This window comes from Chelonoidis abingdonii, chromosome 10, assembly GCF_003597395.2.
Source record: "Chelonoidis abingdonii isolate Lonesome George chromosome 10, CheloAbing_2.0, whole genome shotgun sequence".
NCBI classification, from domain to species: domain Eukaryota; kingdom Metazoa; phylum Chordata; order Testudines; family Testudinidae; genus Chelonoidis; species Chelonoidis abingdonii.
In genome coordinates this window covers 8,494,783-8,517,857 of record NC_133778.1, presented here as the reverse complement: position 1 = coordinate 8,517,857, position 23,075 = coordinate 8,494,783, and the positions used below count along the sequence as shown (strand labels likewise).

At 48.0% G+C, this 23,075-nt stretch overlaps 1 protein-coding gene across 2 annotated transcripts in view; it reads right to left on the bottom strand.

Annotated features, from left to right (window-relative positions):
• ADARB1 (adenosine deaminase RNA specific B1) overlaps positions 1-23,075 on the bottom strand; it is a 171,195-nt gene that overhangs the window by 19,343 nt on the left and 128,777 nt on the right. Inside the window, exon 8 of one of the 2 annotated variants that reach the window (XM_032804117.2) lies at positions 18,912-19,093. The exons of the other annotated variant lie outside the window; for it this stretch is intronic. Within the exon in view, the coding sequence (XP_032660008.1) occupies positions 18,912-19,093 (182 nt within the window). The remainder of the gene's footprint in view (positions 1-18,911; positions 19,094-23,075) is intronic. 2 annotated transcript variants of the gene reach the window in all.

The window sequence follows — 23,075 nt, the reverse complement described above, 5'->3', positions numbered from 1 at the left end:
TTTTTTGACCGCCTCTGCACACTGCGTGGACATCTTCAGAGAACTATCCACGATGACTCCAAGATCTTTTTCCTGACTCGCTGTAGCTAAATTAGCCCCCATCATATTGTATGTATAGAGGAGGCAGAAATGCTTGGTATAACAGACAGATAGCTCTGAGCAACAGGGCATTTATATAGAAGCAGGTTTCCTGAGACAACCACAGGCTCTGAATTTAAGACAATCTATTTAGATGAGGTCTCCACATATGAGTAGAGTCACCCAGTGTTTTGCTAGGTAGAAGTGTAAAGAACGGGTACTCTGTTGCACACCTGATGAGGGTCTTTCCATCACTTTAATGAGAAGAGGACTTCTTGCAGGACTGTGACCATCATGTCCATGAAGTGTCTGCTGAGTGGATACACTGATTTCAACTACCTTCGCATGAAGCATAGATGAAGCCTAGCAAATGGCACCACATAGGTGCATGAGGCCATGTGTCCTAAAAGTCTGATGCATGTTTTCACTGATGTTCTTAGGTGAGCTTGAAGTTGGTTGATAAGATCTACTATTGTTTGGAATCTCTCCTGTGAAAGGTAAACTCTTGCTGTTCTCAGTTTCACAGTGCTCCTAAGAATGCTGTGCTCTGAGTCAGTATGGGGTTTTGTCTGTTGACTCTGAGGTTCTGTGATGTGGAGAGCTTTAGAATTAATTAAATGGAGTGAGTCACTTGCTGGGGTGATCTTCCTCGAATCAGCCAGTCGTCGAGGTAAGGATAGACCTGGATTCTGTGTTTCTTTGGTTGAGCTGCCATGATTTCCAAGCATTTGGTGAATATCCTGTGTCCTGTACAAAGACCTAAGGGCAGGAATTTGTGCTGGTAGTGAGATGTTCCCACCTGGAATCTGAGGTATTCTCTATGGGCTGGATGGACTGATATATGGATATATGCATCTTGCAGACAGACATCTGTGAACCAGTTCTGAGGGAATTAGAGAGGTTAGAGTCACCATCCTGAACTTGAAATGGCAGATGAAGGTGCTGAGATGTTGAAGGTATGGGATGGGCTGCCAACCACCTTTCATCTTTGGATGAGAAAGTAATGGAAATAAAATCCCTGCCCCTGAACACAAAAGGCACGTCCCTCCTCCAGTTGTAGAAGGGAGTCTACCTATTTTCTAAACACTCTCTTGTGAGTAAAGATGGAAAGAGGACAGTTACCTGTTCTGTAACTGGTGTTCTCTGAGATGTGTTGCTCAGGTGCATTCCTCAGTAGGTGTGCACCCATGCTGGAAGTTTTTCCCTTAGCAGTACCTGTACTGGGGGAACGCCACTGCGACCCCTAGCGTGATGCCTCTACACCACGCTATAAGGGGAGCTGCACGCTTCCCCCACCCTCAGTTCCTTCCTGCCAGACAACTCCGACAGAGGGGAAGGAGGGTAGGATGTGCAATACACCTGAGCAACACATCTTGAAGAATGCCAGTTACGGAAAAGGTAACTGTCCTTTCTTCTTCGAGTGATTACTCATGTGTATTCTACAGTAGGTGATTCCAAGCTATCCCTGTTGGAGGTGGGTAGGAGTTCACAATAGACCGGGACGGAGTACTGCCCTGCCGAACCTGGTGTCACCCCTAAACTGGGAGACGATCGCGTAATGCGAAGTGAACGTGTGAACCGAGGCTCAACTGGTCGCTCTACAAATGTCTTGGATAGGGACATGGGCTACGAAGGCAGCTGATGAGGCCTGAGCCCTCTTTGAGTGTGCCCTAATGACTGGTGGCGGGGGAACCCCTGCCAGATCACAGCATGTGCGTATACACGAGGTAATCTAGCGGGAAAGACGCTGGGTGGAGATAGCTTGCCCCTTCACCCGCTGAGCTGAGGCAACAAAAAGCTGTGAGGATTTCCGGAATGGTTTGGTCCGATCCAGGTAAAATGCCAGGGCTCTATGGACATAGAGCATGTGAAGGCAATGTTCCTCATTGGAGGAATGGGGCTTAGGACAGAGCACAGGAAGAAAGATGCTCTGTTCCATGTGGAAGGCGGAGACCACCTTCGGGAGGAATGCCGGGTGTGGGCGAAGCTGGACCTTATCCCTGTAGAAGACCGTACAGGGGGGTTCCAAGGTCAAGGCCCTTAGTTCCGAGACACAGCAGGCCCACGTGATTGCTACAAGGAAGGTCACCTTCCATAAGAGGTGAGACCAGGAACATGTGGCCAGGGGTTCAAATGGAGGAAGCATGAGATAGGACAAAACCAGGTTCAGGTCCCATTGTGGCACGGGGGGTCTAGCGTATGGGAATGAATGATCAAGGCCCTTCAGAAAGTGGGAGGTCATAGAGTGGGAGAAGACCGAGTGCCCTTGCACCAGTGGGTGGAAGGCCGATATGGCTGCCAGGTGTACCCTGACCGAGGTGGGTGCCAGTCTTTGGGTCACAAGGGACAGGAGGTAGTCCAGGATAAGCTGAAGAGAAGTGGAGGAGGGGGAGACTCGCCGCTCACTCGCCCACTTGGAGAACCTGGACCACTTCACCATGTATGTACAGCACGTGGACGGCTTCCTGCTTTCCAGGAGGACCTGCCTTACCTGCGCCGAACACCTGCCCTCCTCCTCGTCTAGCCACGGAGCAACCATGCTGTCAGGTGGAGCGCGGCTAGATTGGGATGGAGAAGGTGGCCCCCATCCTGGGAGAGGAGGTCCGGGTGAAGCTACAGCATCCTCGGGGGGCCCACCAAGAGGTGAAGGAGGGTCCCGTACCAGTGTTGGCGGGCCCACGCCGGGGCTATGAGGATGACTCTTGTCTTGTCTGTTTTTATCTTTTACTTTGTCGGTGAGGGGGAACGGTGGGAAAGCATAAAGGAGCCGGCCTGATCACCGCAGAAGGAATGCATCAGAGATCACACCTCTTTCCATTCCTCCCCTGGAGCAGAACTGGGAGCAACGCCGGTTTTGGCTGGTTGCAAAGAGGTCGACCTGGGGAATGCCCCACTCTCGGAAGAGACGGTGAGTGACCTTTGAGTGGAGCGGCCACTCGTACTGGAGGGGGAAGACCCTGCTGAGGTGGTCTGCTTGTGTATTGCGGTCTGGGAGGTGTACGACCCTCAGGAGATATTGTGGGTCGTACAGACTCCTATAGGCTCAGGGCTTCCCGGCAGAGGGTTAGAGAGCAAGTCCCACCTTGCCTGTCTGGGGGAGAGAGGCTGTGGCCCTCGATCAGTCCAGCAGCACCCCAATGAACTGTGTGCGCTGAACTGGAACTAAGGTTGATTTGGTCTCGTTCACCACTAGGCCGAGATCGGTGCATGACGAGAGGAGCAGCTTCACGTGGGTCTTTACCTCGGAACGGGAGTTGCCCTTGAGAAGCCAATCGTCCAGGTATGGGAAGATCTGTCCCCCCTCCCACCTGAGATAGGCCGCTATCACAGCCATACACTTTGTGAAAACCCTGGGTGCCGTGGATAGGCCAAATGGAAGGACCACAAACTGATAGTGGTCTGACCCCATTAGGAAGCAGAGGTAGAACCTGTGCCCCTCGAAAATATGGATGTGGAAGTACACATCCTGGAGGTCCAGGGATGCACACCAGTCCCCCGGGTCCAGGGAGGGGATAATTGAGGCCAGGGACACCACGTGGAACTTGGAGCGGGCCAGAAAACTGTTTAGGCCCTGGAGGTCCAGGAAGAGCCTGAGGCCCCCTTTGGGCTTCGGGATCAGGAAGTACTGGGAGTAGAACTCTTTGCCCTGGAATTCTACTGGTACTTTTCCCACCGCCCCCAGGTGCAGTAAACAGTCCACCTCCTGTCCTAGGAGGTGGATGTGCTCCGGGTCCCCTGGGTCCACCAAGGAGGGCAGGTGGTTTGGAGAGGGGGAGGTGGACTGCAACATGTAGCCCTTGGAAATGGTGCTGAGGACCCACTGGTCCGATGTTATATGGGACCACGCCACGCGGAAGGGAGACGAACGGTTGCAGAACACAAACTTTATTAATCGGGGGGTCTCCCTGGCAACTAGCCCGGTGCCCTCCTGCAAACAGTCAAAACCGCCTCTTTCCCTGCCTCTAGCTCTTAGAGGGTCCGGGCTGCGGGCTGGAGCGAGACTGTCGCTGAGACCAGCATTTCTGGTCTCTCGGTCTCTTATACAGGGGTTCGTATCTGCTCCATGCAGGTTGAGTCGATGGTTGTGGTTTGGCCTTGTCCTTAGCTGGAGGGACGTAGAGGCCCAAGATCTGCAGGGTGGTATGGGAATCCTTCATCCCATGCAGCCTGACATCCGTCTGGTCTGTGAAGAGCGCTATCCCATCAAACGGGAGGTCTTGCATAAGGGATTGGACCTCTGTCGACAGTCCAGACAGGAGGAGCCACAAAGCCCTGCACATGGAAATCGCGGAAGCCATCAAGTGGGCTGCAGTGTCGGCTGCGTCCGACGCCACTTGCAGGGTTGCTTTCGCCGCTGCCATCCCCTCTTCCAACAGGGCCTTAAAGTCCCTCCTGTCCTGGTCTGGAAGGAGACACTCCCACAAATTAAAGTCATATCTGCTCAGCAAGGCCTGGTGGTTGGCTACTTGCCGAGGAGTAAATTTTTCTACCAAAGGAGTTCAGTCACCTGGCGTCTTTATTTTTGGGGGTAGGCGTGGGCTGGCCTTGTTGCTTTCTGTGGTTTACCGACTCTACCACAAGCGAGTTAGGTGCCGGGTTGGAATAGAGGTATTCATGGTCATTGGCTGGCACAAAGTACTTCCTTTCAGCCTTCTTGGAGATTGGGGCCAAGGAGGCAGGAGTCTGCCACAGGGTGCTGGAAATGTTGGCTACACCCTGGTGCAGGGGCAGAGCCACGCGGCCCGGTGCTGAGGGGGACAATATGTTAAAAAGGGAAACGGAAGGGCCCTCCATTTCCTCGGCCTGCAGCTGGAGGCTGGATGCCATCTGCTTTAGCAGGTCTTGGTGTGCCTTAAAGTTCTCCTGAGGGATTGATGGCAGGGGAGCCGTTATGGTGTCGTCCAATGCCAGGGAAAAGGCTAGCATGGAGCCGTGGGCCTGGGCTGGTACTGGCGGATTAAGCCCCAGATAAGAGTCTGGGCGTGGGTCCCCTGACTCATGGGCCGCCGATCTGTCTCTCAGACAGCCAGTCGAGGCTGATGGGGCCTGACACGCTCCGGTGACTGAGCTGGCCCCTGTCTGGCAGCCATTGGAGGCCACGGTGCCCACTGGCTCCAATGTCCCTGCCACGGGGCCCCTTGCCACTGACCTGGCTGAGGGCCAGGTGGCGGTAGTTGCCCTGGCTGGTCTGTGTGGGCCAGGGATGGGCAGCTGGGTGCCAAGGCCGAGGTCACCGTTGAGTGCACGGTCTCACAGGAACATTATGAGCCGCGGTTCCTGCGATATTGCCTCCCTCGGGACATGGACCTCGATGTTGAGGACCAGTACCTGCCCGAAGTGCTACTTCGGTACCCATGATGGCAGTGGGAACTCCGGTTCCCCAGTGCTGAGTCATCACGAGGGGAATCCCAAGAGCAATGTCTAGTTAAGCTGGAACTGGAACAAGACCGACAACGTCTATCCTGTTGAGAACGGCTACGGTATTCGCATCATGAAGGGAAAGGTTCCTGGTGCCTTTCTCGATGCCTGTGCCTGCTGGCAGGTGGCGTAGACGGTCTCCAAGACTCCTGTGTGGGTGGTGACCGGGATGGCCTGATCGACGTCGAGGGAGGGCGTGAGCTGCCGGACGATCGCTGCGCGCCGAACGGTGCGGGGAGTGGCCCTCAGAGTGGGAACTGCCACCAGCAGAAGTCTGATGGGTACCCAACAGGGGCTTGCCCCAAGACCAGGGAGTCATCACTGGCTGTGCGCCTGGAACCTGCAGACTCATAATGTCCTTTGCGGCCCACATAGCCTCTGGTGTCGACGGCATCCATACCGGCGGAGACGTGCGGGCGCACGGTACCGGGCTGCTCCGCTCAACACGAGTCAGAGGCCTTGAGCCCAGGGGGGAACTGTGGGCTGCTTCACGTGGGACCAGCCTCCCCTCTTGCCATATCTCGGCACCGCTGCGAGGTAGGGCTCTTTCCCTGTTTCTTGGAAGGGGAGCGGTGACGGCTGGCAGAGGGGGCCTCGCTATGCACTGACGATGTGGTGGCGGGTGCCAAGTCCGCCTGATGTGCCGGAGTTGGGGTCAATGCCAATTCCATCAGGAGAGCATGCAGTCTAATGTCTCTCTCCTTCTTGGTTTGCGGCTTGAATGACCTGCAGATCTTACAACATTCGCTGATGTGATTCTCACCCAAGCAGCAGAGACACTCAGTGTGCGGGTCACTCCTAGGCATAGAATGGCGACAGAGTCGCATGACTTGAAGCCTGGGGCATGTGGCATGCCCTGAGCCCACTCTAACAACTGAAGTAACAATTCCAGGAACAGTACCACTAATGTCAAGTAGAAAGGCTGCAGCAGAGCTGGAGCACAAAGTTCTGACTACCTTCACTGGCGGCAAGAAGGAACTGAGGGTGGGGGCAGTGCGCATCTCCCCTTATAGCGCGGTATAGAGGCGCCACTCCAGGGGTCGCAGCAGTCCTCCCCCAGTACAGGTACTGCTAAGGGAAAAACTTTCGGCACCGGTGCACGTGGCGAACATTCACACCTACTGTGGAATACATATGAGCAATCAGTCGAAGAAGAAGGGAGGGGATGGGAATAGACCGGAATTGAACATAATTCCCCTTGTTTATGATCTCCAAGATCCACCAGTCTCAGGTAATCCCAACCCAAGCTTCTAAAGATAAGAGAGACAGTTGCCAAAGAGGGAGTTGAATGGAAAAGTTTCTCAGGTGGCCCTATCAGGTGCTCAACACTGGTTTCAAATATGCTGCCTGTTGGAACCCCCAGACTGTTGGGCAGTGGAAGAGCAGGCAGTGGGTAATTTATGATGGAATCTATCTCTTCCTTGGTGGCTCTGTGATTCTCTAAGGGTGACAGCAATTGCACGTATATTCCTCCTCAGTTGTCCACCAAGGGCACCCAATTCTAGGCTTCCAATTCCACAGCCATCACCTCTTTTGGGCAGAGACCCACGTCTCTCTCCCTTCTGTGTGGGATTTTTCCAGCTGCACAGTTCCCTATGTACACTGTGTTATTCCCAACAAGCCAGATTGCCTAAATAGGCCAGCATCTGTGCTTTGCTTTCTCTCTCCGATGTTTTATGAACAGTGATTGGCAGCAGTTATAAGTTACCACACAGCCCTTGCTAAGCAAACACACTTATTCTTAATGTAAGAACATTACAGAGAAAAGATATAAAAAACAATAAAAGAACTTAGACCCATGTTTATAAGCTTACCAGAGATCTCCCCCCAACTCCAACAAGGACACTTGTAGGAGTTGCCCCTTCAAACCTCACAAAGGGGGGTTTCTGTGCAAACAAGTTTGTAACGACCTTGGCTCAGAAAGAGCACAATCACAAATAGTTTCATTGTTCTTTTATATAGCTTGGGCCTTTGATCTTCAGATTCTGGGAACAGGTAATCAGGAGACAATGGTCCCCTCCCTCAGAGTGTAGCTTCAAAAGGTTGGGTTTTTGTGGAACTAGAGATGGGAAATTTGCATTCATCTCGTAGAGATTTCCCAGGAAATCCACTTTATGCGTATTGTCCCAAAAGACCATTCTTTTCTGCCTCATTGTTCAATATAGTCCTTTGATCATCCATGCCCCCAATAATACATTAAAATACAATGGTCACCAAAGATACTTAAACTTAATTCTATAAAGTTTTTCAAGGGATATTACAGGAAATTGCCATATCTTTCACAGTAATATTGATAGGGCTCTACCAAATTCACAGTCCATTTTGGTCAATTTCATGGTCATAGGATTTTAAAAATCATAAAGTTCATGAGTTCAGCTATTTAAATCTGAAATTTCACGGGGTTGTAATTGCAGGGCTCCTGACCCAAAAAGGAGTTGGAGGAGGGGTTGAGGGGGTTTGCAAGGTTATTGTACAGGGGATTTGCAGGGCTGCTGGTGGTGGTGGTGCTGCCTTCAGAGCTGGGCAGCTGGAGAGCGCTGGCTGCAGGTAGGGACCCCAGCTCTGAAGACAGAGCCATCGCCAGCAGCAGCACAGATGTAAGCATGGCATGGTATGGTATTGCCACCCTTACTTCTGCATTGTTGCCTGCAGAGCTGGGCCCTCAGTCAGTAGCTGTCTCTCTCTAGCTGCCCAGTTCTGAAGGCAGCAGCGCGGAAGTAAAGGTGGCGTGGTATGGTATTAGAACATAAGAATGGCCATACTGGGTCAGACCAAAGGTCCATCTAGTCCAGTATCCTGTCTTCCAACAGTGGCCAATGCCGGATGCCCAAGAGGGAATGAACAGAACAGGTAATCATCAAGTGATCCATTCCCTGTCAAGTGATGCCATTCTTACTTCTGCGCTGCTGCTAGCAGGGCGCTGCCTTCAGAGCTGGGCTCCCGGCCAACAGCCACCATTCTCCAGCCGTCCTGCTCTGAAGTCAGCGGAGAAGTAAGGGTGGCAATACCATGACCCCCTAAAATAACCTTGTGAACCCTTTTGGGTCAGAACCCCAAATAAGAAAAACACTGGTCTCCCTCTGTGAAATCTGTATAGTATAGAGTAAAAGCACACCAAAAAACAGATTTCACGAGGGGAGATCAGATTTCACAGTCCATGATACGCTTTTCATGGCTGTGAATTTGGTAGGGCCCTAAATACTGGACAGGAGAGCACTGCCTTAAAGGACAGCTGTTAGCGTGACAACTTACTCCTTGGGGTTGGGACACACCGACCCAAAGAGCACAGTGTCACACGAGTCCTTCAAGGAGTGGAGGGTCTCATTCATTCAGTTGTAAAAAAGTTCATTATTCTGAAATGGAAAGTTCTTAATTGTTACTTGGACCTCCCTGGGGATCCCGAGACCTGGAGCCATTACAACCTCGTCACAGCTTTTGTAGTGGCCACAGTGCATGGTGCAATGTCATACATGTCCAGAGTAGCCTATAATGAAGTGCAGACAGTCAGCTGTTTCTCAGCTGTGACAGATTTCATCTCCTCCTGATATTCCTTTCAGAGCTTGTCTATAAACTGAGGCAACGTGTCCCAGTTGAAATAGCCATATTTTGAGAGGGGGTATAGTATTAACCACCCTCATTTGATGAATACACTTTGAAGCCAAACAGGCTGAATCTCTAAGCAGAGACTTGGTACCTCCTGTCAGCAATTTTCAGTAGGGCTGGGATGGATGAAAGTGGATGCCAAATATTTTTGCAGACTCCAGTAGACCTTTGTTAATGGGTATGGCAAGTCTCCCTGGTGTAGAACGTCCAAGTGTTTGTGTTGCTTCTCTTATATTCCTTCCTGAGGTATATCCAAGCTCTCTGTGATGCACTTCATCATATCCTGGAATATCTTGAATTCCCATATTGAGTCAGCATGAGTGGATTTACTGCAGGCTTCCAGGACAAAGGCTGTAAACCCCAGGCCAGCCAGTAGGGTCATAGTGGTCACAGATATGAGTATTGTGGTGGAGGGCACATGGGGTGGGTACCAGGAAGATTGATCCTTATGAACTACTCCCTCATGGACTGCTCTCTACTATCCCTGTCTGACTTCCAATGAGCTACCCAGGGAGGGGAAGGTGGACATGCAGGATATGAGTCTCTACAATGCCCAGCAGAAGAAGGGGAAAAGGAATATGCTTCCTCCATGGGAAGGAACAGTTTTGTCAGGTGTGCCATGTCTTAGCATAGGAGAGGTAAGTACCAGGTATATACCTTTTTAGCCTGGGATATCAGTGACTCCAAAGCTAGTGGTTTGGATACCATCAATCTCTATCTCTCAAGGAGAGGTGACTCTGGTGTAGGGCCCACTGACAGTACGCAGCACCACATATGGTTTCAGGGCTGAGAAATCTGGTGTCGAGGTAACAGGCACTGTCACTGTGCCTCCATGGGTCACCACTGAGAATACCAAATTCAGGACAAGCTGCTGGAGGAAAAAAAGCGCAGGCACACCCCAAAACTGATAGTTATTCTTCCATGAGATATACCAAACCAACAACAAAAGTGAACTTCTGTCTCACCACACTGGCTAACAAGAAGTCAGAAATGCAGCCTCCTTAGGTATTCCAGTCCTGGATTCAACACCCAGACACTAGACTTAACGATGTGCAGTTAGTTAAAACCAATTTCATTAAAAAAAAAAAAAAAAAAGGGTTCTTCTGATCCCAAAGGACCAGCCACATACCCAGGTCAAAATATAACTCAGATCTTACCCAATAATCATGCTGTCGCCGATCCTTTAGTATCTAATATCTAAAGGTTTATTTATAAAAACAAAGAAAAGTGAGAGTTAAAATTGGTTAAAGTAATCAAATACCTACAACAATTTCAAAGTTCTTGGATCAGGCTTGTAGCAGTGATGGAATAAACTGCTGTCTTGTTAAGCTTCTGATTTCCTCCAAATCACTGGTAAGTCCTCAGTCCCTCCTTAAAATGCTCCCATTAGTACAAGTTCATCATAGTCCAGAGGTTTAGCAGGAAAGAGGTCAAATGGAGATGTTTCCAGAGCCTTTTATAGCTTCTGCCAAGTGAAGGGAAATCCATTGTTCTAGTTTGTGGAAAACAGGAATCACATGGGCAAGTCACATGTCCATGCATGTTTCACTTAATCATAGCAGAAGCCATTACTCATACTCTAGTTAGAACGTCCTCAGGAAAGTCCATTAAGTGTAGATAGGCATCTTCCATGGTCCATTGTGAGTTAACTGTTCTTTGATGGGCCATTCAGCTTGACTAATTCCTTCACAATGTGCTGGCTAAATACCTTGTAAGTAGAGAATCCTGTGGCACCTTATAAACTAACAGACGTTTTGGAGCGTGAGCTTTCGTGGGTGAATAAAACGTCTGTTAGTCTATAAGGTGCCACAGGATTCTCTGCTGCTTTTACAGATCCAGACTAACACGGCTACCCCTCTGATACTTGATACCTTGTAAGTGTTACCAGAAGCAAACACATCTGAAATACAGGTATAGAGCCAATACTCATAACTTCAAATACAAAAAATGATACATGCAAATAAGATAATCATATTCAGCGAATCATAACTTTTCAGATACCTTACCTGATATATTTTGCATAAGATTTGTTGTGATTATATAACAGTAGTAGCAACAACGATCTACATGCTCAGATTTTAATCAGATGATGTCACAGGCACCATAGAAACAGTTTGCACTCAGGTGGAAGGAATGAGTGCTACCATCAAAGAGGCACTCATTGCTGGGCTTCTGAGTAATAAGGTACTCGGTGTTGGGGTTGGTGCTGAAGGGTCAGTACCAGGGTCAATGCTGTGCAGAGATTTACACAGTACTGTATGTGCTGACTTGGAGATTGGTACCGGGGTACCAGACGGGGCCTTTTCAGGCTTTGGGCACTTGTCATGTATCTGATGACCCTTTTATCTCAGTTTATCAGATGCCCGGGATGGCTCACCTTTGGAGCAGTGCCTCCTTCTGCCCCTGGAAGATGTCAATGATGATGTAGTGGCAAATGAACAGGGCTTCTAAGTTGTTGTGGACTGGTAGTGTGAGATGAAATCACAGCTCCCTAGGGCAATTACAGTGAGAGACTGAGGGCTTGGCTACACTTGCAAGTTGCAGCGCTGGTGAGGGGGTTACAGCGCTGCAACTTACCAGGTGTCCACACTTACAGAGCTCAGCCAGTGCTGCAACTCCCTTCCTGCAGCGCTGGCTGTACACCTGGTCCGCTACGGCTGTAGCGAATCCAGCGCTGCTGATGCAGCGCTGCTCATCAGGTGTGGACACTCACCAGCGCTGTTATTGGCCTCCAGGGTATTAGGAGGTATCCACACTTATTCCTGTAATACAAACAACCGGAAGGTACTCCCCGGAGCTACTATACTAAAAAACAAACACAGCTGCTCTTTGCTGCAGCGAGCGAAGCGAGCTGAGGCTTTGGAATGTTCACGCTGTTTGCTTGAGGAGACAAACAGCACGGCGGGGGGGGGGGGGGGAGGAGGTCCGTGGAGAAGCTGGCTTATCTGGTCTGAAGCCTTTTTAACATTTAGAAGTGATTGAGAGAGGGGTGGGGGAAAATGGCCAGAATTTGCAAGGCGGGACTGTCCACACAGTGTCTTGCTCCAAAAATCCACTCTCTCTGTCCTCCCGACGCTCCCTGTCACACTCCAACCCCACCCTCCTCTTTTGAAAAGCACTTTGCAGCCACTTGACGCTGGGATAGCTGCCTACAATGCCACACCCTCCAACAGTGCTGCAAATGCTGCAAACGTGTGGCCACACTGCAGTGCTGGTCGCTGTCAGTGTGGACACACTGCAGCGCTGGCCCTACACAGCTGTACGACCACAGCTGTAACTCCCAGCGCTGCAAAAATGTAAGTGTAGCCATGCCCTGAACCAATGGTTGAGTCCTGGTTGTAGAACCTCCCATAGATTCCAAGAGTTCTAGTCTGACCTCCTGTATAACACAGGCCATACAACTTTCTGGAATTAGTTCCCGTTTGAACTAGAGCAGATCTGTTGGGAAAATATCCAATCTTGATTTTAAAATTGCCAGGGATGGAGAATCCTTCACAACTCTCAGTAATTTGTTCCAATGGTAAATTACTTTCATTGCTACAAAATGAGCACAGCTTCCAGTTGGAATTTGTCTAGCCTCAACTTCCAGCCATTGGGTCTTTTTATACTATTGTCTGATGAAAAGCCCATTGTCAAATTTTTGTTTCCAATACAGGCATTTATAAATTGTGATCATGTCACCCTTTAAACTTCTGTAATGCAGAAGCACCTCCTGGCCGAATGTGTGTGCCCGCACTCTCTCTCTAATTACGATAGGTCTTCGGCGACTCAGCCTCTGGCTGTGTCACACAGTCTGTGCAAAATACAAATCAAACCCCATCTGGGGTCAACAGTCCAACAGGGGACTATCTCAGTACCCCTCAGTTGGCATGTTTCTATAGCCCTTCTTGGCCTTGCCTCACAATCATTCCAATAGTCCCTTGGCCCTGCTATGGGGCCATGTTCCCAGGGCTTCCTCCCTGGAGACTCTTCGCCTCTCTGGGCTTTTCTGGCCCCAGCTCTCCAACTGGGCCACTAAACAATTCAGTTCCCCTTTCAGGGCTGTATCACAGTTTTTCTGGGCCACTTCCCTGTGGCCCCTTCCCCTTCTTCACCCTTACCTTAGGGCTTACAACTAACAAGTCCCAGAGGCCAGCTCCTTCTTTGCTCCTCATGTCTCTGCCAGCAACTGCTCTATCGGTAGTCTTATAGCTCCTTCAGCCAGCCATGAACACCAATTATGCTCCTCCAGCTCCAGGCAGCAACTGCCCTCTGTTCTGCACTGCAGCTCCCTTGATATGGGTTTGGTGGTCCCTGATTGGTTGCTCCCGGCAGCCTCTCTGATTGGCTGATTTTCCAGCAGCCATTCTAGGCAGGCTTGAGGACTTTTCTACTGCTCCTTTCTTAGATGGAGTGTGATAGGACCACGAGGCCTCCAGCAGGGGGTCTCAGGGCGTGGTACAAACCATCACACCTTCTCTCTGTTAAACTGAACAGATTGAGCTCCTTGAGCATACCACTATAAAGCATGTTTTCTAATCCTTTAATCATTCTCATGGCTCTTCTCTGAACACCCTCCAATTTATGAACATCCTTCTTTGACTGTGAACAACAACACTGGACACAGTATTCCAGGACCCAAATACAGAGGTAAAATGACTTCCTTACCAGAGTTTCCTCTAATTTTTTCCATGCATGTGCGGAAAGAATTTTGTTATGTGCACCAATATGGAGGTGATTTGTAACAAATCATCTCCATATTAGTGCACATAACAAAATTCATGTGGCAGGGGTGGGGTTGAGGGGTTTGGAGTGTGGGAGGGGGCTCAGGGATGGAGCAGAGGGTTGGAGTGCGGGGGGTGAGCGCTCCGGCTGCGGGCTCTGGGGTGGGGCTGGGGATGAGGGGTTTGGGGTGCAGGCTTCCCTGGGGCTACAGTGGGGAGATAGGTCTTCCCCCAACTCTCTCTCCCCACAGCAGCGCCTGGGCTTGGAGGGAGAGGCACCTCTCCCTGCTGCAGGAGGTCCGGGCTGGGGTGGGTTGGGGCTGCAGGATTGGTGCTTCTTCCCCATCCATGGAAGGTCTGGGCTGGGTTGGGGCTGCAGGATCGACACCTCTTCCCTGTGCACAGGTCCAGGCTGGTCTGGGTTTGGGCCAAAATGTCTGTTAGTCTATAAGGTGCCACAGGATTCTCTGCTGCTCTTCCCTGGCTGTGGCAGGTCCGGGGTTGGTGGAGAAGCATCTCTGCCTGCCACAGCCCTGAGCACCTGCGCAGTGCTTAATAGGATGCTGCATGGCTTCACAGCTTAGAGGGAACTTAGCTCCTTACTCCTACTTGGGATTCCCACTTATACGTTCAGGGATTGTATTAGTCCTTTTGGCCACAGCTTCACACTGGGAGCTCATGTTCAGATGATTAGCCATCGCGACACCTAAGTCTTTCTCAGACTCATTACTTCCCAGAATAGAATCCCCATTTAGTGCCTGAAGAGATTTGTATTAATCTTTTTAGGAGGAACAGCTTCAGGCAGGCTTTCCTCGCTCTCTGAGTGTGGTTGGAAAAAGAGCAACAGACAGCACATTGCTCTGGGATGTGTTCTCACAGGCACATCAGACACCAGGAGTGCCCATCATTAATACTAATTGAAGAGTCACATGAGAGACAGGTCTCAAATGCTGCTGATTTGACTTCTGCCATAATGCTAGTACCACTTTGAGGAGTGGGAAGTCGTAGGCCAAAAACCTTATTTACTAGAGAAGTATGCAGTTGTACATGTACATGTAAATATTATATACAAGGCTAAGGAAAAATAACACAATGCTCAGAAAAAGTGAACACTGCAGTATTCAGTCTTGCAGTCATGTGGTAAGAAGGAACTGATGGATGGTTGAGACTATTCCTTCATTTATGATCTCACTTGGGGATCAGGGGGCGGTGAGAGGGCATCTATGTTGCAAATGTGGCTCCCGTGGAAGCTGCTGGCAAAAGACCATGGAGTACATGCACATCAAGAATGGAATCGTGTGAACCGTCACTCAAATTTCTATTGCCAGTGGTTGTGCTCCCTAGTGAAGAAGTGCCTGACCTTCACGTTTGTCTGGATGCAAACAGGTCCACCTCAGGTAGCTGGGTTCAGGGGCCATTCCAATCTGTCTATTTGCTGATAGCTTAGTCAGTCCACTGTCATGCTCAGTGTCTCTTTTATGTTGATTGCCTTCATGGAAGCTAAGCGAGCTTCTGCCCACAAGAGACTCTGCTGATTTACTATTTAGATCTCAGCTTCTTATGCCTGCTTGTTGATTTATATATACAATGGTTATGTTGTTTGAACGGCAGTGTGCTTCTTTGTCCGATGATACTGGAAGACCAGAAGAGGCAACCTGACTGCTCTCAGTTTTTGGATGCTGACTCTCTGTGACTGCCCATGTTCCCCCGTGCTATAGCTCTGCAGGCGTCTCCTCCATCCTGAAAGGCTGGGGTCTACAGTCAAGATTTTAGGGGTCTTAGTGGTGGACAGAGTATCCACTGCATGGGCCTCTTGTTCCTACCAACTGAAGGAAAGGCACTCGAGACAGTACATTCAGGTTTAACCTTTCTGCTCACTAAATTTTCACAGCAGGCGCCTATGGATAAAGAAAGATCTTTATTTTTGACAATAATGCTGATTTCTAATGGAAGAGCGGACAATGAAACTCATTTGATTCCAGTGTTCTCCAGCTATCCCTGCTGGCATTAATTGAGACTTAATACAAATTGTGTTTACCAGAAAGGTAGGTCAGTGCATGAGTGTGGAGAGAAAAGACTATTACTAAAGAGATCATTTTGCCTCTGAAACAAACCACTATATTCTAGGTATTCAAAATACAACTGAAACCTTCACCCAACTGAGCAAGAGGAGGCAGGATTGGGGGGCCAAGGTTTGCACAGCCCTATGTGGCTTCACCTGCACCTCCAGAGAGGAGGTTATTAGGAGAGGTGTGCACTAGCCAGCAGATCTGTGACTAAACAGATATACCATCTGAATCCAGCTGTGCTGGGCTCTGAACACTATTGCTGCCCCAAACAAAAGAAAATCCATGAATCTATTTAATCAAACTCATTTTCTTTTTGTGGTTTCACATCCAGTCTGAAAGGTATTTCTCTGAAAGTGCTGTTCAAACAGCCCAGCAGATTTCAGACTTCTATCTATGAATAACAATGATAAAGTTCTGATAGGAGTCTTAAAACAGATAGAACTATTTTATGTCAGATACATGAAGATTGCCCTTAAAATCCCACAGCTGGAATATACGGAGCTGAAAATGCACTAAATACTCTACAGAGCAGTGGTCCCCAATGCGGTGCCTGCGGGAGCAATGGCGCCCACTGGGGCATCCATGTGTGCCCATGTACTGGCCAGCGGACAAGCATCCGCTGAAATGCTGCTGAAAAGCAGCGTCATCAAGAGGCGTTGCTGCCGAAATGCCGTCGAAAAGCTGCTGATTTTTGGTGGCATTTCGGAGGCAATGCCTCTTGATGATGCTACTTGAGCGGCATTTTGGCGGCGATGCCTCTTGATGTTGCCACTTCTCAGCGGCATTTCAGCGGATGCTTGTCCGTTGGCCACGGTCCTCGGTGGCTTGTCGTCCGGTACCCACTACCTGGAAAAGGTTGGGGACCACTGCTACAGAGAATATGACAACAAACATTCCATCTCAAAGAATTTACAATCTAAATATGGAATCAGAAAAGCATACATGAAATCAGACAGCAACTATAATTGTCAGTTATTATGGTCAAAACAATTGACTATGTAGGATTTAGTGTGCTGTAACTACTAGTTATTATTACATACTAATGTTTTTGGCAAGTCCATCATTTGACATTCTACTGCAGAGATGGGCAAACTCTGGCCCGTGGGACCGTCCTGCCCGGCCCCCGAGCTCCTGGCCTGGGAGGCCTCCGCCCCAAGCCCCTCCCCTGCTGTTCCCCTCCCCCCCACAGCATCAGCTCACTCTGCCACCAGAGCAATGCTCTGCGTGGCAGAGCTCTGAGCTCCTGGGGCAGTGCAGCTTGCATGCCCGGCCTGACCCGGTGCTCTGTGCTGTGTGGTGGCGGCAGGCCCAGCTCCAGCCGGGTGGCACGGCTGTAGTGCTGCCAGCCATCGGTGTCCAGGCAGTGCGAAGGGGGCATGGGGTCGGGGAGGTTGGATAGAGGCCAAGGGAGTTCGGGTGGTGGTCGGGGAGCAGGGGTGTGGATCGGGTTGGGGCGTCGGGAGAGAACAGGGGGTTGAATGGGGGCAGGGGTCCGGGGGGCATCAGGAAGGAAGGGGGGTTGGATGGGGCGGCAGGGGGCAGTCAGGGGCAGAGGTTTCAGAGGCAGTCAGGGGACAGGGAGAAGGGGTGGTTGGATGGGGCAGGGGTCCCAGGGGGGACTGTCAGCAATGAGAGGAGGGGTTGGATGGGGCGGCGAGGGTCCAGGGGAGTGGATGGGGCAAGGGTCCTGGGAGGGCGTGCTATCAGGGAACAGGGGGTTGGATGGGGCAGGAATCCCCGGGGGAAGGCAGATAGGAGATGGGGGCCGGGCCACAACCCCCTCCCCTAACCGGCTCGCCATACAATTTACAAAACCTGATGTGGCCCTCAGGCCAAAAAGTTTGCCTGCCCCTGTTCTACTGTATCCTAAGCTGTGTGACCCTTATTAATGAACTTTCATTATAGCTAAATGGATAGTGGTTAATTTGATGTACCTGTTTCCATCTCCTATGCCTGTATGCAAAATTCATGTAATTTGTTAAATGTGCTTTAAAAATTAGGCTCTCTCTGAAAAACAAACACACACATGCTGGAAACCAAGTGCTATAAAATAAAGCAGTGTGACTAGCACTGGGGAATCACCCATGTTGTGAGGGAAACATTTCACTTTTAAACTTGCATGGTATTATTGTAACTAATAGAGACCTTAATTTTTAAAAGGGTTAAAAAAATACCTTAACAGTTTCCTTTTAAATAGAGATGAATACAAAATTCAAATGCTGCCATTCCGCTTAATCCTACTTAACAACATTCTAAATAAAAAACAATATTCAAGGGCTTAAACAATATCTGGAACAAACAACTGCAACACGAGCTAATGATGGTAGCTGGAGATTATGAAACAGATCTGATGAACAGAAATCTGACAAGCTATTTAAAGGTAACCCTAAGGGATGTGCTGTTGGACTCCAAATGCAGCATCTGGCGCACCAAGCTATGAGGTGGAAGTGATATTATTATGGTAGTTGGACCATGCAGACAAGTGGAGCGCCATGCTAACTAAAACATATGCTGCTTCCAGCAGAGCTTGATGACAGGAAGAAAATGCAATCAATGGCAGCTGGGACGTCCATTCTAGGAACTGGGAAGCAAATGTTTGTATATCTTGGCACACTGCTAATGTGATGGAGATGGCTCAACAAACAACGCCAATGGCAAGAGCAGTAACACTGAAACCTCACACTATTCTGTGGGTGGGAAAGGAAGAGAGATTTCACCAAACCCAGGCTTTCATCTTTGCTAATATATTGCTGAGACACCTGCATTCTCAAAACAGCAGATAAATACAGCCACATGAAATGGCTCATATAGAAGAGTTCACAGAAACCCCTGTTAGGGTCTTGTAACACACAAAGAAGATTCTGTAATAGTAATTCTAGCTGGTTATAGCTTAAATTCAGGTTTGGGTCATAATTTCCTTGCTGTAGTCACAAAACAACTTGCTCACTGTACATAATTTGCAAAGGTTTGAGAATTGCAAAATTATGTTACTGTTGGAACAGATTCAGTTACCGTACATTCTTCTCCATTAGATACTTGCCACTAAGTAAAGGTCTGTTGAGCGTATACAGAGGTGGTAGATCTTCTATCTCTGCTATCCGCTGGTATACTGCTCTGGATAGATGGTCCCCATGATATAAACTCCCCAAGATGATGCTAGAGAAGTAAATTGGTTCCACAAAGAGGCTAAGTAAGGATCCTTGAATACCCAACACGTTCCACCTAAGGGGAAGAAAAAAAACACTTTCTTTTTAATGGAACAAGTAACCTCTACTAGAAACAAAAGGAGACAATCTCAATGGACTAGACTTTCAGTCTCCTCTATTGCCCAGAGCTTGACTTTGTTGTAGCTGTGTACCCAGCCAGAGTTCCACAGCATAGCCTTACATCATGCCTGTGGAGCACATATTGGAATCCCAAACATCGGCAGGTGCTGCAAATCTGTCATATGGCAGCCAAGGCCAAATTTCATAGGCAGAGTCCATGACTCTGGTTCCCCACTGCCACAGCTAGTGGGGCCGTTCCAAACATCCTAGTGTAGGGAGAGGGATGAGATCTATCCAGTTGAGTGAACGTCAGTCACACAGGCCAGGATGAGAGCTCTTTAGCTTGAGGTGAGCACTGATGTCTTCCAAACAGATCCATCAGTGGGGAAGTCCCCTTTCCCAGAGTCGGCATGCAGGGGAGACAGGACACTTCCCAAAGATTCTCCTCTGCCCTATAAGAGACAATTCTGTCCCCTTCACCCACAAGTCGCCTTTCCCCTATTGCTGCTTTGAACGGATAACTACAACTCCACAGCTGCTGCAGTGTCTATGGGCTCTGCACAGGGATTCTCTAATCTAGGAGCTTATATGGACACATTCTTTGCCCTTTTCAGCAGCTTCACAGATTTTGACTGTGGAAGCCTTGTCTGCATTGGTCTGACCATCCTCAGTGTAGGTCAGGTTGGTATGGAACGAATATGTGAAGGAGTAAACACCCATATTCAAGAGCATCAGGATTTAGATGACTGCCAAGCATCTAAAAGACTTTAAAAAACCTCAGTCCCCAATCTGGGATATTTGAATCAGTCTCTGTCTTGCAGTTCACCTGCAGAATACTTCTGCAAAATTAATGTATCAAATTAAACCATAATGGCGTCTGAGTGGATGAAGAAGCAGGGAATGTTCAGTCAGGTTTCCTCTGGTGCCCTTGCATAGGAACTAGCTACAATTGCAGTTCTTGTGCTCATCTGAGCATGGGTCTTGTAGTGCTAGCCATCCTTAGTAACAGGAACAGTTGGGGCAGCAGAGGGAAGCACACACTTGAGGCACAGTACTTCTTTGAGCTCCTGTTGGGATGGCACAGCTCCACCACATTCTCAGCACAGGCCAGAGATTACAGGACCCAACTGAACACATTGCTAAAAAGCATCAAAGAAATAATAAACGTATAAGAGCCTTGTAAAATTACTAAAAAAGCTCAGGCAACAATCTATTCACATACCCTTACTATAATGAGGATGAAAATGAAAACACCATATACCAGTTTACTCACCCATCATAAAAAATATTGTCCCAGGTTACTGGGAGAGCAAGTAGCATTTTGCAGTAATGCAAAACGTGTAAGGGAAAGATTAAGTCATATTTTATATTATATAGACATTCTCTTTGCCAGCCAAATATTGGAAAATAAAAATAAAGGAGTTGTGAGAAAATTATTGCAAATCTATTTCATTAGTTTTAAAGCTAAACAAGGTTTACAACAGAATAACAGCTTACATACACATTATATATAAAAGACTCCATTAATGATCATCTTTATACGTGAGAAGTCAGTCACAATTTCAGAATTAGACCCACTGAGAACATTTCCAGACTTTACCAGAATTAGAATTTTGCTGGCACAAGCAGATATTTAGATGACCAAATACCTCATAATGGTTCCCCTTACCAATTTTCCAATTGCCAAGGTGTTGCCTCAATATTTGCAGTATTCCTAATACCAAGTACAAGGAAGTATACGGACTACCTCAAATATAGATGTAGTGCTATTTAATACAAAACTGAAACGAATTAAAGGGCAAAGAATGTAAATTTTAGTCTTACAAGTGCACCTGTAATCTATGTGCACTCAAATTAAGAACAGTTTCCCCAAGCGCAGCCTATTACATTTAGATTTCAAAAACACTACCAGGAAGACCAGAATGCATACGGTGACACTAACCAAAACCTTCCCCTGCCTCCTTTCTCATTGCCTTTGTTAAGTATCTCTAGTTTTTCAGCTACACAATTTGGCGACCCTACCCAGTGTAGACAATGAAAACTAACATCTGCGCTGGTTTAAAAAGTATATTGATTAAAGCAAAACTAAATGTGTTTGCTCCTCGAAAACTAGATTCAAATTTGATTTAGATCACGACTAAAAATGATCATACTAATCCCATCAGAATCACTTGTGGATATTTTTCAATACTTTAAAATGATTGAGCAATATATTATGATTCAGGCATGCCTGGCTGTTTCTATGCGAGAAAAACATGGGACTTGAATGGAAATACTGTAGGTCATAACCGAGATACAATGGCAGGGCTACGGGGGGAAAGTGTTTACAGCTGATTTCCACATTATACTTGCTTTTGACGATAATACGTTTTCACTCTCATTAACACAAACATGACATCACATATTAACATTTTCTCATTTTCTAAATATACTGTAGTATTATTTTTTAAAAGGGTCACAAACATCTTCTCAATGCAATGTCATGTGGATTGTCCCTCTGATTTTAAACTCCGTAGCTGTAGGAATGCAGTTGAAACCATGAAATATGTTATTTCATAGATATATACATTTAGGGCCCAGTATGGTGTTGCGCAACCTCCACAAATTTTGAAGTTAATAGGCCAAAACTCTCCCCTTATCTACATTCTTTCATCTTCACTGCAAACAATGAGGTTACAAAGGTGGAAGAGCAAAATTTAGCCACAGAGAAGTTTAGTAACCTCACAGGATGCATCATGTCCCTGTAGTATTATGGGGTCTATGAAAAGTGCTCTCTTTAAATCAATGTATAAAATATTAAGAGAAAGTGGCTGCCTCCAAACCAAATGTATCATAGAATCACAGAATATCAGGGCTGGAAGGGACCTCAGGAGGTATCTAGTCCCACCCCCTGCTCAGAGCAGGACCAACCCCAACTAAATCATCCCAGCCAGGGCTTTGTCAAGCCGGGCGTTAAAAATGTAGGTGGTCTTGCACCTGATTTACAAACCAAACACAAACCTAACCCTCTCCCATGTGGCTTAAGAATAGGTTTATAATAATTGATTAGCTTTTCAGTTTTACACATTGCAGTATGGAAGACACAAGATCTGGCCCAAGGGCACAGTGCTATATTTAGGGGGACTGGATGGCTCATGAAATTGACAATGTAAAATAAATATTTCACCACTAGGTCATCAGTTCAAATTCATTTCAGCTTAGCTGTGAGCAAAAGTCCACAAAGCCTATGTGGAATAAATTGGTGTTCTAAGTTCAGTTCTTAGTGGCCAGAGAGCCAAGTCACAAACACATGGCTACCTCCGTCCTTCAATCCTTTTTCGCCCTTAACAGAGAGAATAAGGACTGAGGCCCTGTCTAGGAAAATACTTAAGTGCATACTTACCTTCAAGCACACGAGTATCTCACTGAAGTTAATAGGACTGACTACTCAAGTGCTTAAAGTTAAACATATGTTCTCATGTTTTGCTGAACAGAGGCCTCAATGGGCATGAAGACCTCCCTCCCAACCTAAGATCTGGTTTCTGTGGAACAGCCTTAGGCACATTAGCAGGGCAGTGCACAAAACCTGCGCTGCTGGTGCTTGTGCGATTAAGTTCATAGGGCTGGCAATCAATCCCTTTTCATGAGCATTTCTAAAGCTATAAAATAGAAATTACATTTTAAACATATATTTCCATTTTAAATATCTGTGCAGTCATATGAAAAGGTAAAGTAATTGGCAATATGCAACATTTCTTCAACTACAACTCTGCACTTTTGTGAGTTACACACAATGCAAGGTGAAGCAATTCAAATTGACATGGGGAAGTGCTGCCCTCAAATACTGGCATGCAAGCATATCCTGAAGGGATTAAGAACTGATGTTAATATCTGAGTAGCCTTTCATGAGGTAGGGCAGTGTTTCTCAACCTTTTTGATACAGGGGACTGGCTTGCTAT